Here is a 24,084-nt window from a genome sequence, read left to right on the forward strand (position 1 = left end):
CCTAGTTCTTTTATAATTCGAGAATTCCAATTTCACACGTGGGACAAAATGGTGTCTTCTGCACAGCTGGATTTCAACCTGCAGGCTCTTCTGGAACAGCTCGACCAGGACGAGCTGAGCAAGTTCAAGTCTCTGTTGAGGACCCTTTCCCCTGGAAATGAGCTACAGCACCTCCCCCAGGCAGAGGTAGAAGAGGCAGACGGAAAGCAACTGGTGGAAATTCTCACCAACCACTGCCCCGGCTATTGGGTGGAGATGTTGAGCATCCTGGTCTTTGAGAAGATGAACCGAACAGATCTTTCTGAGAGAGCAAAGGATGAACTCAAGGGTAAGCAGAAACCAGTCCACACGGTGCCCTAGGAGGAAGAAGGAATAGTCTCCAGGGTTTTAGAAATAACACCGAGCCTCTGAAGTGCTACCTGGCCTGAACACAGATGCTAGAGCTTCGTTAAGTCTGTTGGTATCTCTCCTGGTTCCTATAGTCTACCTATGTCTACCCTTTCCAGGTATTGTGTATCTACCCTGGCCTCTTCACCATACCTCCCTTCTCCTGTTCAAGACAGTTTATCTGAAATGTATTCATGATCCCGTTCTTTCACATGTCCTTCCTGATGTTAATTATATACCCTGTTTTGTTTTCAGTTCCCACTTATGTTTCCTTCCCCACATGGCATGTCTATAAACATTCTCTCCCCCCACCACCTCCCTCTCCCTCCTTCCCCCCTCTGTCTCTCTCTTTCTCTCTGTCTGTCTCTCTCTCTGTCTCTCACTCTCACTCACTCACTCACTCACTCATCTACCTCCTGTTATGTCTGCAGCACAGATAGCATTTGGGGCTGGGTGACTCTCTCTTCCTGTGCATTGAAGGATATTTAGCAGCGTCCCTGGTTCCCAGGTCCTAGCATCGCACTCTCTCTCCCCACTAGATGCTAGTAGCACTCTCCTTCAATATGTAACCACCAAAAATGTCTCTAGACATTGACAAATGTCCCGTTGGGACCAAAATCTCAAGTAGAGAACCATTGTTTCAGGTCAGTTGCTGCTTGTGGGAATCTCCTGGGGAGCTTTAAATATACTGATATCCAGGACCATTGGGGATACTGATTTAACAAATTGGTCTAGGGTTCCATCTAGGCAGTGGGATTCTTAAAAGGCTTCCTAGGTGGTGCTAATGTGCATCCAAGGGTGGGAAACATATCCTAGCTCTGTGTGCCTAATACAGTAGTCACCTGTGGCTACTGAACCCTTGAAATGTGACAGGTTTGAATTCAGATGTGCCGTAAGGCTAAAATATGCACCAGCTTTTTCTTTTTTTTTTTTTTAAAGATGACTGGCAAGGGGATCTTGACCCTTGACTTGGTGTTGTCAGCACCACGCTCTCCCAAGTGAGCTAACCGGCCATCCCTATATAGGGATCCGAACCCGTGGCCTTGGTGTTATCAGCACCACACTCTCCCAAGTGAGCCACAGGCCAGCCCATGCACCAGCTTTTAATTGCATTGCTTTATGTATTATCCCTTTAATAACTTTTACATTGATTACAGGTTGAAGTGATTACATTCTAGATAGAGTTAAATAAAAATTCTGAAAATTAGTTTCACCTTTTTGCCTTTTACAATGCAGCTACACAAGAACCTCAAGTTATTTTTTTAAAAAACAAAAATTTATTTCTCACAGTTCTGGAAGCCATATGTTCAAATTCAAGGTGACAGTGGGGCCACGCTCGCTCTAAAGGCTCTAGGAGACAATCCTTCTTTGCCTTTTCCAGCTTCTGATGGTGTCTGACATTCCCTGGCAGAAATAACTTCAATCTGTGCCTCTGTCTTCACATGGCCTTCTTCTCTCCTAAAATTATAAAGGTACTTTGCTTTTTCAGCTGTCATTCCATTCATCTCAGACAGCACTGCTGTGGGGAATGTATTTTTTCCCCTCTCTTGCACTTCATTAAGTACATTTATTTATTTATTGGTGGCTGGCTGCTATGGGGATCCGAACCCATGATCTTGGTGTTATAAGGCTGCACTCTAACCAACTGAGCTAACCAGCCAGCCACCATATCAAGTACATTTAAAACAGCTCTACTTCTTATCCTTTTTTCCTTTTTTTTTTTTCTTTTTTATATTTTATTTTTAATTGACAAATAAGAATCGCATTTTATGGGGTGCCAGGGGATGTTTTGATACATGTTTGCATTGTGAAATGATTAAGTCAAGGTAATTAACATATTCATCACCCCACCTGCCATCTTACTACTTTTAGTAGTACGAATATCTAAAATCTACTTTAGTAATTTTGAAATATACAATACATTATTATGGGCCGGCCCGGTGGCACACTGGAGAGTGTGGTGCTCCCGCCAAGGGTTCGGATCCCATGTGGAGACCGGTTCCCGCTCACTGGCTGAGCGCGGTGTGGGCGCAACACCGAGGGTTGCGATCCCGTTGCTGGTCCCCGGTACGGGCGCGACACCGAGGGTTGCAATCCTGTTACCGGTCAGTAAAAAAGACAAAAAAAGGAAAAAAAAAAAATACATTATTATTAACTATAGTCACCATATTGTGCAATAGATCACTAAAACTTATTCCTTCTCTCTAACTGAAACATTGTACACTTTGAACAACATCTCATCTTTCCCTAACCCCACCCCAGCCTCTGTAACCACCATTCTACTCTGTTTCTATGACATCAATGTTTTTAGATTCCACATATAACTGAGCTCATGAAGTATTTGTCTTTCTGTGCCCGGCTTATTTCTCTTAGCATAATTAAATCAGTAAGTCAAAGAGATGTCTGCACTCCCATGCTTATTGCAGCATTATTCACAATAGCCAAGAAGATATAGGATCAACCTAAGTGTCCATTAATGTATGAATAGATAAAGAAAATGTGGTGCTACACAGCCTCAAAGAAGGAAATCCTATCATTTTTTAATAGCCAGTTTTCTAGCCAGAAATCAGTTCTTAGCTTAATATTCCTTGTCTTTAATGGACAGGTAAGGGTTTTAGCCTCAACCTGTCCTGTGGAGATTACAAATTTGAAAATAGCAAGAGGAAACCCCAGGAGTTGTACGCTTACCAGAGTCTGAGCTCTGTAAGATGCAAATTTCTTTCACCTCCTCCTTTTTCAGAAGTGGCTTTGAAATCATTTCTGGAAAGAAAGCCTCAATCATTAGGTAAGTTACCTTATTTATAACTTTCTCATGTGAGATTTGGGGACTCAGGGATTTGTTTTAATAAGATGCTGTGCTGAGCACTACAAATGCAAAGAAACGCTCAACCACATCTGGGCTTCCAAGGAGGAATCTGTCAGGCAGATGGGTCACAGGAAGATACAGAAAGCTAAAATGAGACAACTGTACCAGAAATCAGTAAATGCATACAAATATAGGAAAGAGAGTGAGCTTTATCTCTGAATCTAAACAAGCTCAAGATTTTTAGGTTAAATTAAGGATTGGCAAACTACAGCAGCCCAAAACATAATCCAGACCCCCATTTGTTTTTGTATAGCCCACAGCTGAGAATAGTTTTTACATTTTTAAATGGTTAAAAAAAAATCCATTTCTGTGTCTGTTAATAAAGTTTTATTTGAACACAGCATGCCCATTTGCTACATCACTTGTTCTGCTTTTGTAGAGACAGGTAGGTATAAACAAGACCATATGATCTGCAAAGCAGAAAATATTTATTATCTGTCCCTTTCAGGAAAAAAAAATTTGCTAACCCTGATCAAAAGGATTTGGGGGTTAGTAATTTCCCCCCACCCCCCCGCAATATTCTCTTCTCTTGACATCACTGATATACAGTCAGCCTCCATAGCCATGGATTCTGTAGCCGTGAATTCAACCAACAGCACATCAAAAATATTCGGGGGAAAAAACTGGATGATTGCATCTGTATGGAACATGTACAGATTATTATTTCTTGTCATTATTATCTAAACAGTAGAGTATAATAACTATTTACAAAGAATTGTTTTGCTTTTTAAAAATTTATTTATTATTGGAACATAGTTGATTGTATATATCTGTGAGGTACAGAATTGAATATCAATACCTGTGTGCAATATGCGACAATCAAATCAGGATAATTAGTATATTCTTCATTATACAATGTAATCAGTTTTGTGGCCCTCTATCAATTCCTCCCTTTTCCCTCTCCCTCTCCCCCTTTCCCTCTTCTGGTAACCTCAGTTCTGTTTTCTTCTCTTAAAAGTTCAATGTTTTATTGTGATTGTTGTTTCTTTCTTTCTTCTTTCACTTATTTGCTTATTAATCTATTTGTGTATTTTTATTAGCTCCCACATATAAGTGAGGACATGCAGTATTTCTCTTTCTGTGCCTGGCTTATTTCACTTAACATAATTTTCTCTAAGTTCATCCATGTTGCCACAAATGGCAGTATTTCATTCTTTTTTTGTGGCAGAGTGGTATTCCATTGTATAAATATACCACATTTTCCTTATCCAGTCATCCTACAATGGACATTTATGTTGGTTCCAATCCTTGGCTATTGTAAATAGAGCTGCAGTAAACATGGGATTGCAGGTACCCCTTTTTTAAAAATTTTTTTTGTAGCTAGCCCGTATGTGGATCCGAACCCATGACCTTGCTGTTACAAGGCTACACTCTAATCAACTGAGCTAACTGGCCAGTCTTGAAAGCATTTACATTGTATTTGATATTAATTATAAGAAGTCTAGAGATGATTTAAAGTATACAGAGGGCTGGCCAGTTACTCAATGGGTTACTGCATGGTGTTGTAACACGAAGGTCAAAGGTTCAGATCCCCTTACCCGCCAGCCACCAAAACAAAATGAAAATAAAAAATAAAAAGTACATGGAAGGGTATGCAAAGATTATATGCAAAATACAACACCATTTTATGTAAGGGACTCGAGCATCAGTGGATTTTGGTATCTGTTGGGGTGGGGTCAGGGTCGGGTCCTGGAACCAGTCCCCATGATACCAAGGGATGACTGTACTTCTTTACTGTTGCCTTGAGCTGTAGTCATATTCTAAACTGGGGGGGTGGTTTGAAAAGTCCCTCCACGGGCTGGCCCGTGGCTCACTCGAGAGAGTGCGGTGCTGATAGCACCAGGGCCGTGGGTTCGGATCCCATATAGGGATGGCCGGTTGGCTCACTGTGGAGAGCGTGATGCTGACAACACCAAGTCAAGGGTTAAGATCCCCTTACTGGTCATCTTTTTTTTAAAAAAAAAAAGAAAAGTCCCTCCACATCATTTACACCTAAACCTCAGGTAATCTGATTACTTTTTTTTTTTTTTTTTGGCTGCTAGCCAGTATGGAGATCTGAATGAACTCTTGACCTTGGTGTTAGCAGCCACACACCCTAACAATTGAGCAACTAGCCAGCTTTTTCTTTATTTAAAATATTTAATTGATAAAGATTGAATATATTTAAGGTGTACAGTATGATAATTTTATATATATATATATATATACACACACACACACACACACACACACACACACACACACACACACACACACACACACACACACACATTGTGTAATGATTATCACAATCAAATTAATTAACATCCATCACCACCTGTTCTGTACACTGGAATTTTGGGGGGCAGGGACCAACTGGTTGGTACATGTTCATTTTAAAACTGAAAATTTGTACCCTTTGACCAATATCTCCCTATTTCCCCCATCCCCAGCCCCCAATAACTACTCTGCTTCTACCCATGAGTTTGACTTTATAAGATTCCACATATAAGTGAGACTGTACAATATTTGTCCTTCTGCGTCTGTCGTATCTCACTTAGCATTTGTTTAAAGTCTTACTCTCAGTTTCTATGACATTGTCCTTGTTCTATTACTCGTATGTGATTACTTTTTTTCTCAGTTCTTTCAGAGCTCCTGTTCTTTCACCTAAATCTTTTTTTTTTAAAATATCAATTGGCTTTATTGCAATTCTAGAATCAGGCAACACTTCATAAAATAGAATAATTGTTCCCCATCTTAATCTTCAAAACGGATGACTGGCTTGCTGTTTTCTCACTCAGCATGCTGGTCCTGGGTGATATCCCTTGAAGTCTTACCAGCTGTTTCTATCCTGAAGACTTTCCAAAGTTTATATACAGATTAGCATTTACCATGAAGTTCAGATGCTCGTACCCAGTTGCCTCCTGAGTATCTTTTCAGAAGTTCCTCTTCTCTTTATTCTCCAGTGTTGAACTTCAGATCTTTCTTTCATTATGACTCCACCCTCTTCTTATGTTCCTTCCCAGAACAATGTAATTTTCTCTCCCTCATCAGAAACCAGGGAGTTAATCCATGACAGCTTTCTGATGCCCTGAACAATGATTGATTGCGTGTATGTGCCTATTTTTCACTCAGGCATCTAAATTCCCTTACCAGAAAAGGTGTCTAAACATGAGATCATGGCCTGACACTTTATGTCCAGTACCTCATTAACATCCTCTTTATATAATCTGGCCTTAAATATGGAGACCCCACGGTTGAACTTAAGCCATCTTGAAGTCCCACTGACTCCCAAACAGAAGTTTCAGTACTAGCAGAGTGACAAGATCATAATATCTCTTCTTTTTCTTCAGGGATGACATGGACTGAAAAACCAAAACATGATGACCTGGAAGAAATACTACAGCGTTTTGAAGAAGGAAAGCTAGGTTGGCCTCAGTTTACTCCAACTCATATGTTCTGAGTGAAGAATATCCTCCTTCCTGCCCTTTCCCACTCCAGAGAACTCCATCTCTCTCTAATCTCGTTTTATCCACTACAGTCAGCCCTCAGCATCTGTGCATTTCACATCTGCAGATTCATCCTACCACCAATTGAAAATACTTGAAAAAGAGGGCCGGCCCGTCGCCCACTTGGGAAAGTGTGTATGCTGATACACCAAGTGTGGTGTGGTGCTGATAACACCAAGGCCACGGGTTCGGATCCTATATAGGGATGGCCGGTTAGCTCACTTGGGAGAGCGTGGTGCTGACAACACCAAGTCAAGGGTTACCATCCCCTTACCAGTTATCTATTTAAAAATATATATATATATTCGAAAGAGAAAAATGATTTAAAAAAGCAATACAACAATAGCACAAATTTTAAAACAATGCAATATAACAACTATTTACATAGTATTTACATTGTATTAGGTATTATAAGTAATCTAGATAGAGATAAAGTACATGGGAGGATTGCGTAGGTTATATGCAAGTACTATGTCATTTTATATCAGGGACTCAAGCATCTGAGGATTTTGGTATCCTTGCCGGGGGGGGGGGTGTCTTAGAACCAATCCCCCACAGATACCAAGGGATGGCCGTGTTTCTCATATATACACTAATTGCCTCATGAAGAATGCTTCCCTCCCTTTCATAATCATAGAGGGAGAATGAACACTGGAGAGAATCAACATTCAGTTCATAGACAGGAGTATGTTGTTTAGAGTTTCTCTTAGATTTTGCCTTTTTTTTTTTTTTTTTTTTAAAGATGACCGGTAAGGGGATCTTAACCCTTGACTTGGTGTTGTCAGCACCACGCTCAGCCAGTGAGCGAACCGGCCATCCCTATATGGGATCCGAACCCGTGGCCTTGGTGTTATCAGCACCGCACTCTCCTGAGTGAGCCACGGGCCGGCCCCAGATTTTGCCATTTTTAATGCTCAGGCAATATCAACTCACAGATGAGAAATTGAGACCTATTATGAGGTAGGTGACTCACTTGAGCTGAGTTTGTGATAAGTTTAAGATACCCAGATAAGTTTAATTCTCAAAGTGTCTTAAAACTCCAGCTTATATAGCATCTTCAACAAACAACAGTGAATTTTAGAGAAGTGACAAGGCAAAGGAAAAGGACTTTGAGCTTCTACGGGGTTGCAAATCACGGGAAGGCAGATAAATGGGAGTTAGTAAAGCTTGTTACGTAGATTCCTCTGGTGCTGTCTCCAGGCTGATTAGGGTCTACAAGCTTACTTGAAAAAGTTCATGGAAAGATTCATATTATCTTTTAATTCTCTTTTTTTGAATTGGTTATGAATATTCATGGAGTGCAAAGCTGACTGTCACCCCTCGTGCCCAAGATGTGATGGCCAGATCCATACTGGCAGCATGCCCATTACCACAAATTTTTCCATGAACTTTTTGAGATACCTTTGTAAATTTGTCTCTGGTGGTTAACTTTGTCCTTCCTCGTAAGGAGGTGGGAAGACACCTTTGTAAATTTGTCCCGCTTTTAGGCAAATAGGGGAGGGAAGAAAGCTTTTCTTATATCTGTTTCTTCTCCATTGCTGTTAGCTCCAAATAATCCTTATGCAAAAAAGGCATATTTTGAGGTGGCATATTCTGGTCTGCTACAGAATATTCATGTGCAAGTCTTTGCACAGACACATGTTCATTTCTCCTGGGTAGATATTTAGAGGTTGTCTGATATCCTAGACATGCCATTACTTATTTACTCAAATATTAAAGTAGCAATAATAAGTTAAGGACATTATGGTGAAATCTATAATTGTCTATCTTTTCCACTGAACTAGGACAAGTAGTTAAAATAAATCACATTGAATTTTTTTTTTTTTTTAATAGATGACCGGTAAGGGGATCTCAACCCTTGGCTTGGTGTTGTCAGCACCACACTCAGCCAGTGAGCAAACCGGCCATCCCTATATGGGATCCGAACCCATAGCCTTGGTGTTATCAACACCGCACTCTCCCGAGTGAGCCACGGGCCGGCCCAATCACATTGAATTTTGATGGAACTAGTATTTCTCATTATGGCTCCACAGAGTAGAATCATGTACTTGGTTTAGAGAGTCATTTGCCCCATTCATGTCTATACACCAGCTATCGTACTTTCCAGCACACAATCTGGATGAAGAATTCAGATTAGACTCTGGACACCTGCTGTATCATCATGCATCTCATCAAGGAAGCACATCTGTTTATGTATCAAGCTCACTTTAGTTTGTGTCTTGCAGAGGTTACAGAAGTGCAGGGAGAATATGTGACAAACTTGGAAGAAGCTAAGAAAATCTTGGAAAGAGAAAACCTAGGTTTGTATCAAATCCTCCTGGAGTGAGAACGGTGTCAAGTTGTTCTTTGTGAACCTCATTTCTCTTTTTTTTCTTTTCTTACTTAAAATAATTTTATTTTTTGTCTTCCTATTGAATAACCACCTATACCCTATCTCCTACCTTATATCGCTGAAGTTAAAGGAGATAAATATAGAACTATGTTGCAGAAGAAGTTCTTGCAAATCTGGACAAGCAACTTTTGGTCTGAAGCCAGAGAAAGTGATGATACTGTTGCCCAGAGATACAAGAAGATGATCCCATTCTGTAACCCTAGAATGTCTGCAGGGCCATTTCCATACACGGTGGTCCTGCACGGCCCTGCTGGCTTTGGGAAAACCACACTGGCAAAGAAGTTGGTGTTGGACTGGATGAATGATGACCTCAGTCAGACATTCAAGTATGTTTTCTATCTCAGCTGCAAGGAACTCAACCACGTGGGGGCGTGTACATTTGTAGAGCTGGTCTCCAAAGATTGGCCTGGATTGCAGGATGACATTACAGATGTCCTAGCCCAGGAAAAGAAAATCCTGTTCATCATCGATGGTTTTGATGAGCTGAGAGCACCTCCTGGGGCACTCATCAGTGACATATGTGGTGGCTTGGAGGAGAAGCAGCCTGTGCCTGTCCTCTTGAGTAGTTTGCTGATAAGAAAAATTTTCCCCAGGGCCACTGTACTGATCACCACACGACCTGAGGCCCTGAGAGAGCTCCGGCTCCTGGTTGAACGCCCCTCTTCCTAGAAATCGAGGGCTTGTTGGAGCTGGACAGGAAGGCGTATTTTTTGAAACACTTTGGAGATGAGGATCAAGCACTGAGAGCTTTTGGCTTGATGAGGAACAACGCAGCCTTGTTCCGTATGGGCTCGGCCCCGGCGGTGTGCTGGATCGTCTGCACTTGTCTGAAGCAGCAGATGGAGAAGGGGGAAGACCCCAGCCCGACCTGCCAGACCACCACGTCGCTGTTCCTGCGTTTTCTCTGCAGCCAGTTCATGCCGGCACCTGGCAGCTGCCCCGCTCAGTCCCTCCGAGGCCCGCTGAAGGCTCTGTGTCTCCTGGCTGCCGAGGGCACGTGGACACACACGTCCGTGTTTGACGGAGAAGACCTGGAGAGGCTTGGGGTAAAGGAGTCTGACCTCTGTCCTTTCCTGGACAAGAACGTCCTCCAGAAGGACAGAGACTGTGAGGGCTGCTACTCCTTCATCCACCTCAGTGTCCAGCAGTTTTTTGCAGCTATGTTTTATGTCCTGGAGAACGAGGAGGAAGACGGGGAAAGCCACAGGTGGGACATTGGGGATGTGCAGAAGCTGTTCTCCAAGGAGGAAAGATTAAGCAACCCCAACCTGACCCAAGTGGGATACTTCTTATTTGGTCTCTTGAATGAAAAGAGAGCCATGGAGCTGGAGACAACTTTTGGTTGCCGAATATCAATGGAGATCAAACAGGAATTACTGAAATGCAAAGCAACCTCCAGTGAGGACAAGCCCATCGTCTCACTGATGGACACGGAGGAGGTTCTGTACTGTCTCTATGAGTCTCAGGACGAAGAGCTCGTGAAGGGTGCAATGGCCCACTTCAAGGCAATGTCTCTGCACTTGGAAAATAAGACAGACGTCATCCACTCTTCGTTCTGCCTCAAGCATTGCCAGAACTTGCAGGAACTTACACTGCAGGTAGCCAAGGGGATATTCCCGATGAATGATACTACGTCGAAATCAGATGCTCAGGTTGAAAGGTAAGAGGAGCTCTCTTTTACTTTACTAGTTCTCCCATCTTCAAAGTTTTTGGACCATCAGAGCTTGACATATTCATTTTTCTACCTTCCCAGTAACCAGCAGTCCACAGACCTCGTCCCTTCATCCGTATCCTGACATTTTTTTTCTTCAAAACATCTGAACATTTAGATAGGTGTGCAACTGACTTACCTAAATCTTTACTCTGTACGACTTTTTAGGAGATGTTTTGAAAAAGAGACTGCACCAACAACCTCTTCTCTCTCTCCCAGCCAAGATCCCAAGTCAAAATAGTCTCCATTTTTTGTTTGTTTTCTTTTTAACCTTGGTGTGCAGGCTAAAACCAGTGAAGATGTCAGTGTTCAATGACTATTAATTAACTGTGGTTTGGTTGCCTGGTTCTTGGAGCTCCTGTCTCGGAAGAGGAAAAAGGAATGGCTGTCCTTATGTTTGATTATGATGATTCTGATCTGTAATGCAAGCTCAGGCTTTTCATGAAAGCTCCATTTATATGCCTTCTGCCACTTTCCCTTCTTGTAAGTTCTTCCCATCGTAGCAGAGCCACAGCATTTCTTGTCTATAATTCCGAAGACAATTAAATCACAAGACATTTCCTCATCACCTCTTTCAGTAGCAGGGTTATAGGGAGTGGGGCTGTTCTAGTGATTGGCTTACCTTATCGTGAAGACACAGGTGCTAACACCATCTCTATACAGTCTTCAATATTTTCTTTCTAGAGCTTATAAATGATGCTCTTCAAAAAGTCACAAATTCCAGGTCGATAACAGCTTTTCCTCCTCATATTGCCTCGAGATTTACAATGAGGTTATTTATTTATTTATTTTATATGCACCCAACAAGATCGTGTCATTTATTTTGAATGAATGACATTTATCAAGCCTAGAACCACTAGTAAAACCAAACGTATAACCTAACAAGGGACTCTAGAGCTGAGAAAATCTAAGTTCTGATTTTTTTTTCCTTCTATCTCAAATCACACAGTGCCTGCTTTGTGTAGTCTTGCTATTGCCAAACGTATAACCTAACAAGGGACTCTAGAGCTGAGAAAATCTAAGTTCTGATTTTTTTTTTCCTTCTATCTCAAATCACACAGTGCCTGCTTTGTGTAGTCTTGCTATTCCTATTCAACCAACTCTACTAATAAAGTTTCTTGCTCCATTTCTTCTCCAGGCTGCTTTGAATGTTAGGAAGATATTCACATTGACTCAAATAAAATTCCTCTTCCATTTAGTGCCTTGATAAGAGCATCCCCCAAACGTGGTCTCATATAATCTTCTTGCCTCTCTGCAGGAGGAAGGCCAGTTGGTCTTCAGAACACAGAGTAACTAAGTAATCAACATCCAACATAGAAAGGGGAAAAAGGGTTAGAGGCAGGGTTGAAAGCAACGTGTTGACCGTCAGATCGGATAAAATATCAGGCTTTGAAGGTGGACTCTTTTGGTGGGGCTGGGGGGTGGGCAGCTGGCTGTTAAGGGGATCTGAACCCTTGACCGTGGCGTTTTAACATCGTGCTCAAACTGAGCTAACCAGCCAGCCCTGGACTATTATTTTTTTATTTTTATTTGTACATATTTGTGGGCTACAATGTATTATTTCAATACATGCATATTTTGCACAGTGATTCACTTAGGATAGCTAATGCATTCATCACCTAAAACGTTTATCTTTTCTTTGCGGTGATTATGTTGAACATCTTTTCTAGCTATTTCAAAATATGCAATATTATATTACTTATTAGCTATAGAACACCAGCCTAGAACACCAAAACTTATTCTTCCTATCTACTTATAACCTTGTACCAGTTAAGCTACCTGTCCCCCTCCCCACTGCTTCCCCTTCCCTCCAAGCCTCTGGTAACCATTATTGTGTCCTAATTCTATAAGAATTTTTTTTTTTTAATTCCACATATGAGCAAGACCATGTGGTGTTTGTCTTCCTTTGCCTGGCTTACTTCACTCAACATGATGCTCTTCAGTTCCATTCTTGTTGCTGCAAATGACGGGATTTTTTTTTTTTAACAGCCGAATAGTACTCCGTTGTGTATATATTTCACATTTTTAAAATATTTCACATTTTTAAAATACATTTATCCACTGATGGACATTTAGGTTGATCACATCTTGGGGATATTGTGACTAGTGCTGCAATGAACTTGGGAGTGCAGGTATCTCTTTGATACATTGATTTCATTTCCTTTGGGTATATACCCAGTAGCAAGATGGCTGGGTCATGAGGTTATTCTATTTTTAGTTTTTTGAGGAACCTCGATACCACTGAAAATGGACGGCCTTGATTTGAAATCAGCTTAGCTCAATTACAAGCAGAGAGGTAGAAGGTGGTAGGAAGTGAGGCAGATGTTGAAATCAGCTTGTCTGACTTTGCATAGTGTCTCTGTTACTAGCTGGGTGATGTGGGGCAAGTAGAATACTTTCCATGCCTTCATTTCATTATCTTCACGTAGCTATTGTGCCTACTTCAGAGTAATATGTTTTAAATGTGTCTCGTTCTAAAATTGTTCAAAATGCTTGGCATAAAAAAGCTTAAATATTAACTGATTCTTTCAATTATGTTTTGCTGATTATTATATTTAGCTCACTGGGTTACTTTTATTCCTTTGACACCTTTACTTTTGTTTTCTTCCATAAAAGCCTTCAGGTATTAGACTACTCCCTAGGTTCTGCAGTATTTCCTAGGCAATAATTAAAATATCTGTTAACTTTATGACAGTCATGGTTTCAGTTATCCTCACGATCTTCTCGGAAATCAAAATACTTTTTTCAGATTACAAGGATACCATACGTAAATAGGAAATTAAAGCAAGATTGAAAAATGCAAGGAAACCATGTCACCCTCAAAAATCCTACCACCCAGAGACAACCACCAGAAGAAAATAAGCATTATTTGAAAAATCTGAGTTCATGAATATGTAACTACTTAAAAATTTTATTTTCCTAAGTTTTTACAGGCATAACTTTAGGTCAACAAACATCATTGTAAATTAGCTTAAAAAATGGCCAATCATTATATATACAGATAAACCATCAAGTATTCAAATATCCATTATTTTTTTTCTTCGAATATTTTTTATTATGGACAGTTCACTTTGGAGCTATATAAATATTTTACATAATTATAAGACAAAAATAAAATTGGGAGGAAAAACCAATTCCTAAAAATAAAACATAAACAAAGGAACCAAACATATTCAGTTTAGTAGCATAATTATACGTGGAGAAACGATTCCAATGTAAATATCCCTTATTGATCTGTATATGGCTCTCAATCTTTTATCAATGATGTGCTAGAATTTTAACTTATTCTTACCAATGATATCTTAGGTGATGAGTTGTTCTGACAAAATTATCCAAATTTTAAAGTTCTACGTGTTTATTGGAGGTGTGTGCTCAAAGCAATCCTAAATACATTTGCCATGATGGACAGATGTTGATTTTCTTTCCAGCAATATTGAGTCAATAACCCCCCTCTTCTCTTCCATGTAGGTCTCAGAATGAGCAACACGTTCTTCCTTTCTGGATGGACCTTTGTTCCATGTTTGGCTCAAATAAAAATTTGATATTTCTGGACATCAGTCAGAGCTTCCTGAGCACCTCATCAGTGAAGATTCTTTGTGAACAAATTGCCTCTGACACCTGTAATCTCCAGAAAGCAGTGTAAGTAGAAGCTAATCCCTAGATTAAAATCTCTAGGACACTACCAGTTCTTTACATTTTTAATATTGGAGCAACATTTTTTATTACTGTCCTGGACCCCAACAGGGTGCTCGAGACACAAGGAACTGAGAAGGTCATGTCCTTAAACTTGTCTAGTGGGAGAAACATGATGGTAATTTTAATGCAGTATGAAATATGGTTCAGGTATCCACGAAACACCCAAAGGAAGAACATTCAAGATTCTGGGGACAGTTTTCATTCTATTATGAAAACCAAGGGACACTATGTAGAGCAGGATTTCTCAACCTCTGCTGACATTTGAGGCTGTATATATACATTTTTTTAATTATTATTGAAACATAATTGTACGTATTTGTGGGTCACAGCATTGAATATCAATACCTATGTGCAATATGTGATCCTCAAATCAGGATAATTAGTATATTCAACAATACACAATGTAATCATTTTTTGTGGCCCTTTACCAGTTTGTCATTAACCCCTCCTACACATAATCCTTTCTCACCTCTAGTGGCCTCAGTTCTGTTCTCTCCTGGAGAAAGTTCAAAGAGTTATTTGATTGTGATTTCTTTCTCTTTTTATTTTTTTTTTTTTTTTAGCTCCCACTTATGAGTGAGAACATGCGGTATTTCTCTTCCTGTGCCTGTCTTCCTTCACCGAACATAATTTTCTCTAAGTTCATCCATGTTGCTGCAAAGAGCAGAATCTTAGTCTTTTTTTATAGCGTGGTAGTATTCCATTGTGTACATATGCCACATTTTCCTTATACAGTTGTCTATTGATGGACATTTAGGTTGGTTCCAATTCTTGGCTATTATAAATAGAGCTGCAATAAACATGGGAGTGCAGGTTTCCCTTCGACATGATGATTTCCATTCCTTTGGGTATGTACCCAGCAGTGGGATTGCTGGATCATATGGTAGTTTTACCTGTAGTTGTCGGAGGAACCTCTATACTAGCTGAACTAATTTACAGTCCCACTAACAGTGTAGGAGGGTTCCCCTTCCTTTGCATCCTCACCAGCTTTTGTTATTCTGCCTTTTTGATAATAGCCAGTCTAACTGGGATGAGATACCTCAGTGGGCTTTTGATTTGCATTTCCCTGATGCTGAGTGGTATTGAGCATTTATTCATGTGTCAGTTGGCCATTTGTGTATCTTCCTTTGAGAAATGCCTCTTCAGCTCCTTTACCCATGTTTTCATTGGGTTACTTATTTTTTTACTGTTGCTTAAGCTCATTGTATATTCTGGATATTAATCCCTTATCATACGTATAGTTTGCAGATATTTTCTCCTATTCTGTAGGTTATCTTTTCACTTTGTCAGTTGTTTCTACTGCTGTGAAGAAGCTTGTTAGTTTGATATAATCCCATTTGTTTATTTGTTGTTGTGGTTGTTGCCTGTGCTTTTAGGGTCTTATTCATAAAGTCTTTGCCAAGTGCTACCTCCTGAATTGTTTCCCATATGTATTCTTTTAGGAGTTTTATAGTTTCAGGACTTACGTTTAACTCTTTAATCCATTTTGAGTTGATTTTGATATATGGTGAGAGGTATGGGTCTAGTTTCATTCTTCTACATATGGATGTCCAGTTTTCCCAGCACTGTTTATTGAAGAGGGTCTCCTTTCCTCAATGTACGTGTTTGGTGCCTTCATCAAAGATCAGTTAGTTGTAAGTATATGGGGAGATTTCTGGGTTCTCTGTTCTGCTCCATTGGTCCGAGTGTCTCGTTTTGTGCCAGTACCATGCTGTTTTGATTACTATAGCTTTGTAGTGTAATTTGAAGTCATGTAGTGTTATGACTTCAGTTTTATTTATTTATGTTTTGCTCAGGATTTATTTTGGTTTGGCTATTTGGGGTCTTTTGTTGTTCCATATGAATGATAGGCTGTTTCTTCTATTTCTTTCTTTTTTTTTTTTTTTAAAGGGTAAGAGGATCCTAACCCTTGACTTGGTGTTGTCAGCACCATGCTCGCCCAAATGAGCTAACTGGCCATCCCAATATAGAGATCCGAACCCATGGCCTTGGTGTTATCAGCACCACACTCTCCCAAGTGAGCCACAGGCCAGCCCTATGTTTCTTCTACTTCTGTGAAGAATGTCATTGGTATTTTGATAGGGATTGCATTGAATCTGTAGATCACTTTGGGTAGTACAGACATTTTCACAATGTTAATTCTTCCAATCCAAGAGCATGGGATGTCTTTCTATCTTTTTGTGTCCTCTTTAATTTCTTTCAGCAGTGCTTTGTAGTTCTCATTGTAGTGATCTTTTACCTCCTAGGTTAAATTGATTCCTAGGGGGTTTTTTTGTTTTGTTTTGTTTTGGGGTTTTTTGTGTGTGACTATTATAAATGGGCTTGCTTTCTCGATTTCTTTTTTTGCTAGTTTGTTATTGGCATATTAAAATGCTACTGATTTTTGCATGTTAATTTTGTATACTGCACCTTTACCAAAATCATTTATCAGCTATAAGTTTTTGTGTAGTCTTAGGTTTTTCTATATGTAGGATCATGTCATCTGCAAACAGGAACATTTTGACTTCATCTTTTCCAGTCTGGATGCCCATATTTCTTTCTCTTCCCTGATCACTCTGGCTAGTACTTCCAATACTGTGTTAAATGGGAGTGGTGAGAGAGGGCATCCTTATCTTGTTTCTATTCCTAGGGAAAAGCTTTTAGCTTTTCCCCATTCAGGATGATATTGGTAGTGGGTTTGTCATATATAGCTTTTATTGTGTTGAGATACTTTACTTCTATACCTAATTTGCTGAGAGTCTATCATGAAGGGATGTTGAATTTTGTCAAATGCTTTCTCTGCATCTATTGAGATGATCCTATGGTTTTTGTCCTTGATTTTATTGATGTGGTGTATCACATTTATTGATTTGCATATGTTGAGTCATCCTTGCATCCCTGAGATGAATCCCATTTGATCATGCTGTATAATTTTTTGATGTGTTGCTGTATTTGGATTGCTAATATTCTGTTGAGAATTTTCTCATCTATGTTCATCAAAGATATTGGCCTATAGTTTTCTTTATTTGCGTATCTTTGGTTTCAGTATCAGTGTGATGCTGGCTTCATTTAATGAGTATGGGAGAATGACCTCTGTTTCAATTTTTTGAAATAGTTTGAAGAGAATTGGTGTTAATTCCTCTTTAAAGGTTTGGTAGAATTCAACCATAAAGCCATCTGGTCCTAGGCTCTTTTGGGGAGACTACTGATTATGGTTTTAGTCCCACTGCTTGTTATTGGTCTGTCCAGGTTTTCTATTTCTTCTTGGTTCAGTCTTAGTAGTTTTTATGTGTCCATAAGTTTATCTATTTTCTCCAGGTTTTCAAATTTCTTGGTGTATTGTTGTTTATAATAGTCTCTAATGATTCTTTGTATTTCTGTGGTATCAGTTGTAATGTCTCCTTTTTCATTTCTAATTTTCGTTATTTGGGTCTTCTCTCTTCTTTTTTTTAGTTAGCCTACCTAATGATTTGTCTATTTTGTTTATCTTCTCAGAAAATCAACTTTTTGTTTCATTGATCTTTTGTATCATTCTTTGGATCTCTATTTCATTTATTTCTATTTTTATTTTATTTCCTTCCATCTACTAATTTGGGGATTGGGTTGTTCTCGTTTTTGTAGTTCTTTGAAGTGTAGTGTTAGGTTGTTTATTTGAAATCTTTCTGTTCTTTTGATATAAGCATTTATTGCCATAAGCTTTCCTCTTAGTACTGCTATTGCAGTATCCCACAGGTTTGGGTATGATGTGTCTTTATTTTCATTAGTTTCAAGACATTTTTTGATTTCCTGTTTAATTTCTTCTTGGACTCATAGGTTGTTGAGGAGCATGTTGTTTAATTTCCATGTGTTTGTATAGTTCCCTGAATTTCACTTTTTATTGATTTCTAGTTTTAATCCATTGTGGTCTGAAAAGATACTTGTAATGATTTCAATTTTAAAAAATTTGTTAAGACTCAGTTTGTGACCTAGCACATGGTTTATGCTGGAGAATGTCCCATGTGCTCATGAGAAAGATTGTATATTTTGTAGTTGTTGGATGAAATGTACTATGGATATCTGCCAGGTCCTATTGGTTTAAAGTGTAGTTTAAATCCTGTGTTTCTCTGATTTGTTGCCTAGATGATCTGTCCAATGCTGAGAAAGGAATGATCAGGTTTACAACTATGATCACATTGGGGCCTGTCTCTATCTTTAGGTCTTTATAGGGTTTGCTTTACATATCTGAGTGCTCTGGTATTGAGTGAACATATATTCATGATTGTTATGTTTTGCTGGATAGGTCCCTTTATCATTATATAATGTCCTTCTTTGTCTCTTTTTATGGTTTTTTGTTTAAAGTCTATTTTATCCGATATAAAAATAGCTACTGCTGCTTGGTTTTGGTTTCCATTTGTGTGGCATATCTTTTTCCATCCCTTCACTATTAGTCTGTGTGTGTCTTTACAGGTGAGGTGAGTCTCTTGTAGACAGTATATAGTTGGGTCTAGTTTTTAATCCAGTCAGTCAGTCTGTCCTTTGAGTGGGGAGTTTAATCCATTTACATTTAGGGTTGTTATTGAAAGGTATTGTCTTATTCCTGGCATTTTATCATTTTCCATTTGTATGTTTTAAATATCCTTTGTTCCTTTCTTCCCCTTTTATTGTTAGTCTTCAGTGTTTGTTGTTTTGGGGGTGGTAAGATATAGTTTCTTTCTCTTTGTCATTTGCATTTTTCTACCAGTGGGTTTTGTTCTTTGTTGTGTATTCATGGTAGTTGTGAAGGTTAATTCTAGATGTCAACTTGGTTAGATGAAGGAATGCTGAGAAACCTGGTAAAGCTATCTTTTCAGGGGTGTCCATGAGGGTGTTTCCAGCAGAGATTAGTATGAAAGTCTGAGTGGCCTGGGTGTGAAAGACCCACCCTCAGTGTGGGTGGAACCATCCAATCAATCCACTGGGGGTCTGGAGAGAACAAAACACAGAGGAAAGAGGTGAAGTTCTCTCTCTCTCTCTCAATCCACTGGAGCTGGGATATGCTCTTCTCTCCTGTCCGTGGACTTCAGAGCTTGAGACTCTTCGGCTTTTGGGTCCCAGAACTTACACCAAGGACATCATCAGCTACCCTGGTTCTGAGGCCTTTGGACTTGGACTGAGCCACGCTACCAGCATCCAGTTTATAGACGGCCTATCATGGGACTTTTCTTCATAGCCACGTGAGCTGATTCCCCCAATAAATCCCTCTCATATAATTATAACATATCCTATTGATTCTGTCTCTCTGGAGAACCCAGACTAATACAGTAGTGATTATTATTATTATTTTTTTTTTTTTTTGTCTTTTTGTCTTTGTCCGTGTCCGGCAACGGATCGCAACCCTCAGTGTTGCCCCCGTACCGGACTGGGGACCGGCAACGGGATCGCAACCCTTGGTGTCACTCCCGCGCCTCGCTCAGCCAGTGAGCGGGAACCGGTCTGTATGTGGGATCCGAACCCTCAGGCGGGAGCACCGCCGTGCTTCCCAGGCGGTGATTATTATTTTTTTGATTCCAGATGCAGGACTCCCTTGTGGATGTTATGTAGGGCTAGTCAAGTGGTGAACTCCTGCAATTTTTGTTTGTCTGGGAAATCCCTATTTCTCCCTCATTTCTGAAGGATAGCCTTGCTGGGTAGTGTTCTTGGTTGGCAGATTTTTCTTTTATTATTTTGAATATATCATCCCACTCTCTTTGGCATGTAGAGTTTCTGTTGAGAAGTCTGCTGTTGGGCTGAGCCCGTGGCGCACTCGGGAGAGTGCGGCGCTGGGAGCGCAGCAGCGCTCTCACCGCAGGTTCAGATCCTATATAGGGATGACCAGCGCACTCACTGGCTGAGCGTAGTGTGGTCGGTCTCAAAAAGGACAAAAAAAAAAAAAAAAAAAAGTCTGCTGTTACTCTAATGGGAACTCTCTCATAGGTGACTTGATGCTTTTCTCTTGCTGTTTTTAAGATTCTCTGTCTTGAGCTTTGTCAGTTTGACTATAATGTGTCTTGGAGAGTACCTTTTTGGATTAAATCTGTTTGGGGATCATTGAACTTTCTGGATCTGAAGGTCTGTGTCTCTACCTATACCTGGGAAGTTTTCTGCTATTATTTCATTGAATAGACCTTCAGTGCCTTTTTCTTTTTTTCCCCTTCTGAAACACCCATGATTCAGATGTTTGTGCCTTAAAGTTGTCTGCTAGCTCTCTTAGATTTTCTTCATTTTTTAAATTTCTTTTTCCTTTTCTTGTCTTTTTTTGTTTTGTTTTGTTTACCTGGATTATTTTGAAAAGACCATTTTCAAGATCAGAAGTTCTTCTGCTTTCTCTGTCCTGCTGCTTAAGCTCTCAGGTGTGTTTTTTTATTTTGTTGAATGAATTTTAGGAGTTCCACTACATTCATTTTTAAGGTATTAATCTCTGTAGATTTTCTCCTTCGTATCCTGGATACTTTTTCCCATTTTGTTGTGTTGTCTAACTGAGTCTTCTTCTATTGCATTGACTTTCGTTAAGATTGTTGCTCAGAATTTCCTTTCAGACATTTCAAGGGTTTCATGCTCTATGAGGTCTGGTACATGAGAATTATTGTATTCCTTTGGTGATGTCACATTTTGTTGTTTTTTCATATTTCTAGTATCTCTACTTTGATGTCTGGTCATCTGGTAGAGCAGTTGCTTCTTCTATCACTGTGAAGTGGGCTTTGAGGAGAGTGACTCCCTCCTATAAATGTCTTCTATATTGACAGTTGAGTAGGATGTTTTAGTATTGATTCTGGATAGAGACAATGGTATAGTCTCTGTGTGGGGACTTCAGCTGTATTCAGTGTTGGAGTTGAAAATGGGTGCCTCTGTGGCCTAGGCACTAGGGCATTTAGTGATTCCTTTCTGAAATTACTGATACTTGTTTGGTTCATCAAGGACATGGGCAAACTCTCAAGTTCTTGGGAGGAGGGCCTGGCTCCCATATTGCTCTTTGGCCAGGGAGGGTGTCCATGTGTGGACTTGCTGGCAACATGGTTAGTGTACTATGACCCTGATGGGTGCACTCGGGTATACTGGAGCTCTTTAGCTGAATGGGTGGGGGTTTCTCTTTCCTCTTTCATATGGGCAGAGGCTCCTCCTGGGTCCTTGCTTCTCCTGGTTGGGGGATGGGTTGGTGGTCATTGGAAATTTTCTTCCTTACTCTATTTGGGTATCTTGGGTTTTTGCTCTCTCGGGATTCCACGTGTATCTCTCCTTGGATTAAGGCAGTTACATGGGCTGCACATGTACCTCCCACCCCCAAGTGTGCTCCTGCGTGTGGCAGCATAATTCCTCCTGTGGGTTGGGCCACTGGGTCACAGGTCTGAGCTGGTTCACCTCTTTCCCCTAGATCCACTGGTGACTCTCCTTGTGTCAGTGCAGTCAGGTGATCAGCAAGCCACCTGCATGGCCAAGGTGGCTGCTGTAGCAGGGGAGTTGCTGCTGTGGCAGCCAGCTGCCCTTGTGCAGTGGTGGTGGTAGCAGTGGCTGTGGTGGACCACCCACACAGAAGCAGTGCTTGCAGCAGGCACAGCAACTGCCCTCAGCTCCTGAGGTCCTGTGTACCCCTGTTGTCTATTGGCAGGGGCTGCTTTCAGCTCCCGAGGTCCCCGGCACTCCTGCCATGTGGGGGTGTATATTTCTTTGTTGGAGGGTGTATTGGTCTGTTTCTATTGCTTGTAACAAAATACCTGGAACTGGTTAATTTATAAGAAAATGAAATTTATTGCTTATAGTTTCTGAGGCTGCAAAGTCCAAAGCCCACAGAACACATCTGAAGAGGGTCTTCTTGATGGTGGCCTTACGGCAATGCAGGAGTCTCATACGGCAGGAAATGGTGGAGCATATAGAGAGACTCTCATGTGCTCTCTGTTTAAAGCTCTTAGAATCACGTCCCTGACCACCATTATTAATCCATTCACTATGGCATGGTCATACAATCTAATCACCTCTTCATAGCCCCTCCTTTCAATTATTATAATAGGATTTCCCACCCTCAACAGTTACAGTGAGAATTAAGCTTCTAGTATATGGACTTTGGGGGACACAATTCAATCAATCCACAGCAGAGAAAGTGTCCAATGCATTGTAAGATGTTTAGCAGCATCCCTGGCCTCTACATACCAGATGCCAGCATCCTCCTCCTCCCCCATTTGTGAAAATAAAAAATGTCTCTAGACATTGCCAAATGTCTTTTAGGGGTTAAAGTTATGCCAGGCTGGGACTCACTGATAGAGATGGAGAGTGACAGTCTGAGACATGCCTGAGAACTAATCATTACAAGTCACTTGGGCAGGATATATGTTGGTCTGCATATGATAAAAAGTATATGTAGTTATATATGAAGTTGGAAAGAAAAGGTGGGGCTAAGAAGCATCAAGAAAAGGTAATTATATAATTTAAATACTTACATTCAGAGCAGAGTGTGCTCTTTTCCACATAAAACATCATTTCAGAGTCTTCCTGGATCTGAGATTCATCTGCATAGATAGTGTGCTTGGAAAGTCCTACAAGCTTAAATTTGGACAGGTGTTGGGCTTGGGGTGGAAGTCTAAACACAATTTACTCAGCTAAGTTGGCATTGATATCAATGAAATTTTCAGTTTAGCTGAAACCTTCTCAAGCTGCAAGTATTCTTTTGTGTTTTTCTTTCTCAGTGTGGAGATATAAGACCTTTTGCCCACTGAGGGTTACATTGGCCATGCAATCCTGAGTCTAAATGCAAGAAAAATTCCCTGGAGTCAAAGTACTCCACAGGAAATAGTGCTTACAAAAGGTAACACTTCAGAGAAAAGAGATACTGCTGTTCATTACCTTTTTCAAGAAGCCATAAAAGAACAGCTTTTGTCTGAAACAACTGTTTATGACTTATTTCCCTTTTGCAGAAGTTTGATGTGACTGAAGAAATTGGAGCTTCTAATAGTTTCTAAAGGGAGATGTTGGCCAAGCGTACAAAGCTTCAATTATGCAAGATGAATAAGCTCTGGAAACCTAACTTACAGCGGTGTGAATACAGTTAACAGTATTGTATAATTGAAAGCTGCTAAGAGAGTAGATTTTAAGTGTTCTCACCACACACACACACACAAAGAAAATGGTACTATGTGAGGTGATAGATATGTTAATTAGCCTGATTGCGGCAATTATTTTACAAAGTGTGCATATGTCAAAACATTGTCATACACCTTAGATATATACAACTTTGGTCAATAACACCTCAATAAAGATGGAAAAAAATTAAATATGAAAAAATAGTTTCTAAAATTGAAACATAGCCCTTTGGTTTTTTTTATATCAAGATAACACTTTGGTTTTCTCTCCCTTAGCCTCAAAGATATTTCCCCGGCTGATGCTTATTGGACCTTCTGCCTCTCTGTTAGTGGTCACAAGACTCTAACGCATCTGACTCTCCAAGGCAATGAGCAGAATGATATGTTTCCCTCATTGTGTGAGGTCTTGAGACATCCAAAATGTAACCTGCAGCATCTCAGGTATATCTCTCCATCACTAACAACCTTCAGTTTACAGAGCTGCCACAGCCTATACAGCA

General features: G+C 40.2%; 1 protein-coding gene across 1 annotated transcript in view; it reads left to right on the forward strand.

Moving 5' to 3' along the window:
* Positions 1-42: 42 nt before the first annotated feature.
* Positions 43-24,084, forward strand: part of LOC103601658 (NACHT, LRR and PYD domains-containing protein 2-like) — a 34,413-nt gene continuing 10,371 nt past the window's right edge. Inside the window, 7 exon segments of the mRNA XM_008586079.1 lie at positions 43-328; positions 3,128-3,172; positions 6,586-6,660; positions 9,198-9,785; positions 9,788-10,793; positions 14,313-14,483; positions 23,861-24,025. Coding sequence (XP_008584301.1) covers positions 49-328; positions 3,128-3,172; positions 6,586-6,660; positions 9,198-9,785; positions 9,788-10,793; positions 14,313-14,483; positions 23,861-24,025 — 2,330 coding nt within the window. The 5' untranslated portion in view covers positions 43-48.

The sequence above is a fragment of the Galeopterus variegatus genome, unplaced genomic scaffold (assembly GCF_000696425.1).
Source record: "Galeopterus variegatus unplaced genomic scaffold, G_variegatus-3.0.2 Scaffold3821, whole genome shotgun sequence".
Taxonomy (NCBI): domain Eukaryota; kingdom Metazoa; phylum Chordata; class Mammalia; order Dermoptera; family Cynocephalidae; genus Galeopterus; species Galeopterus variegatus.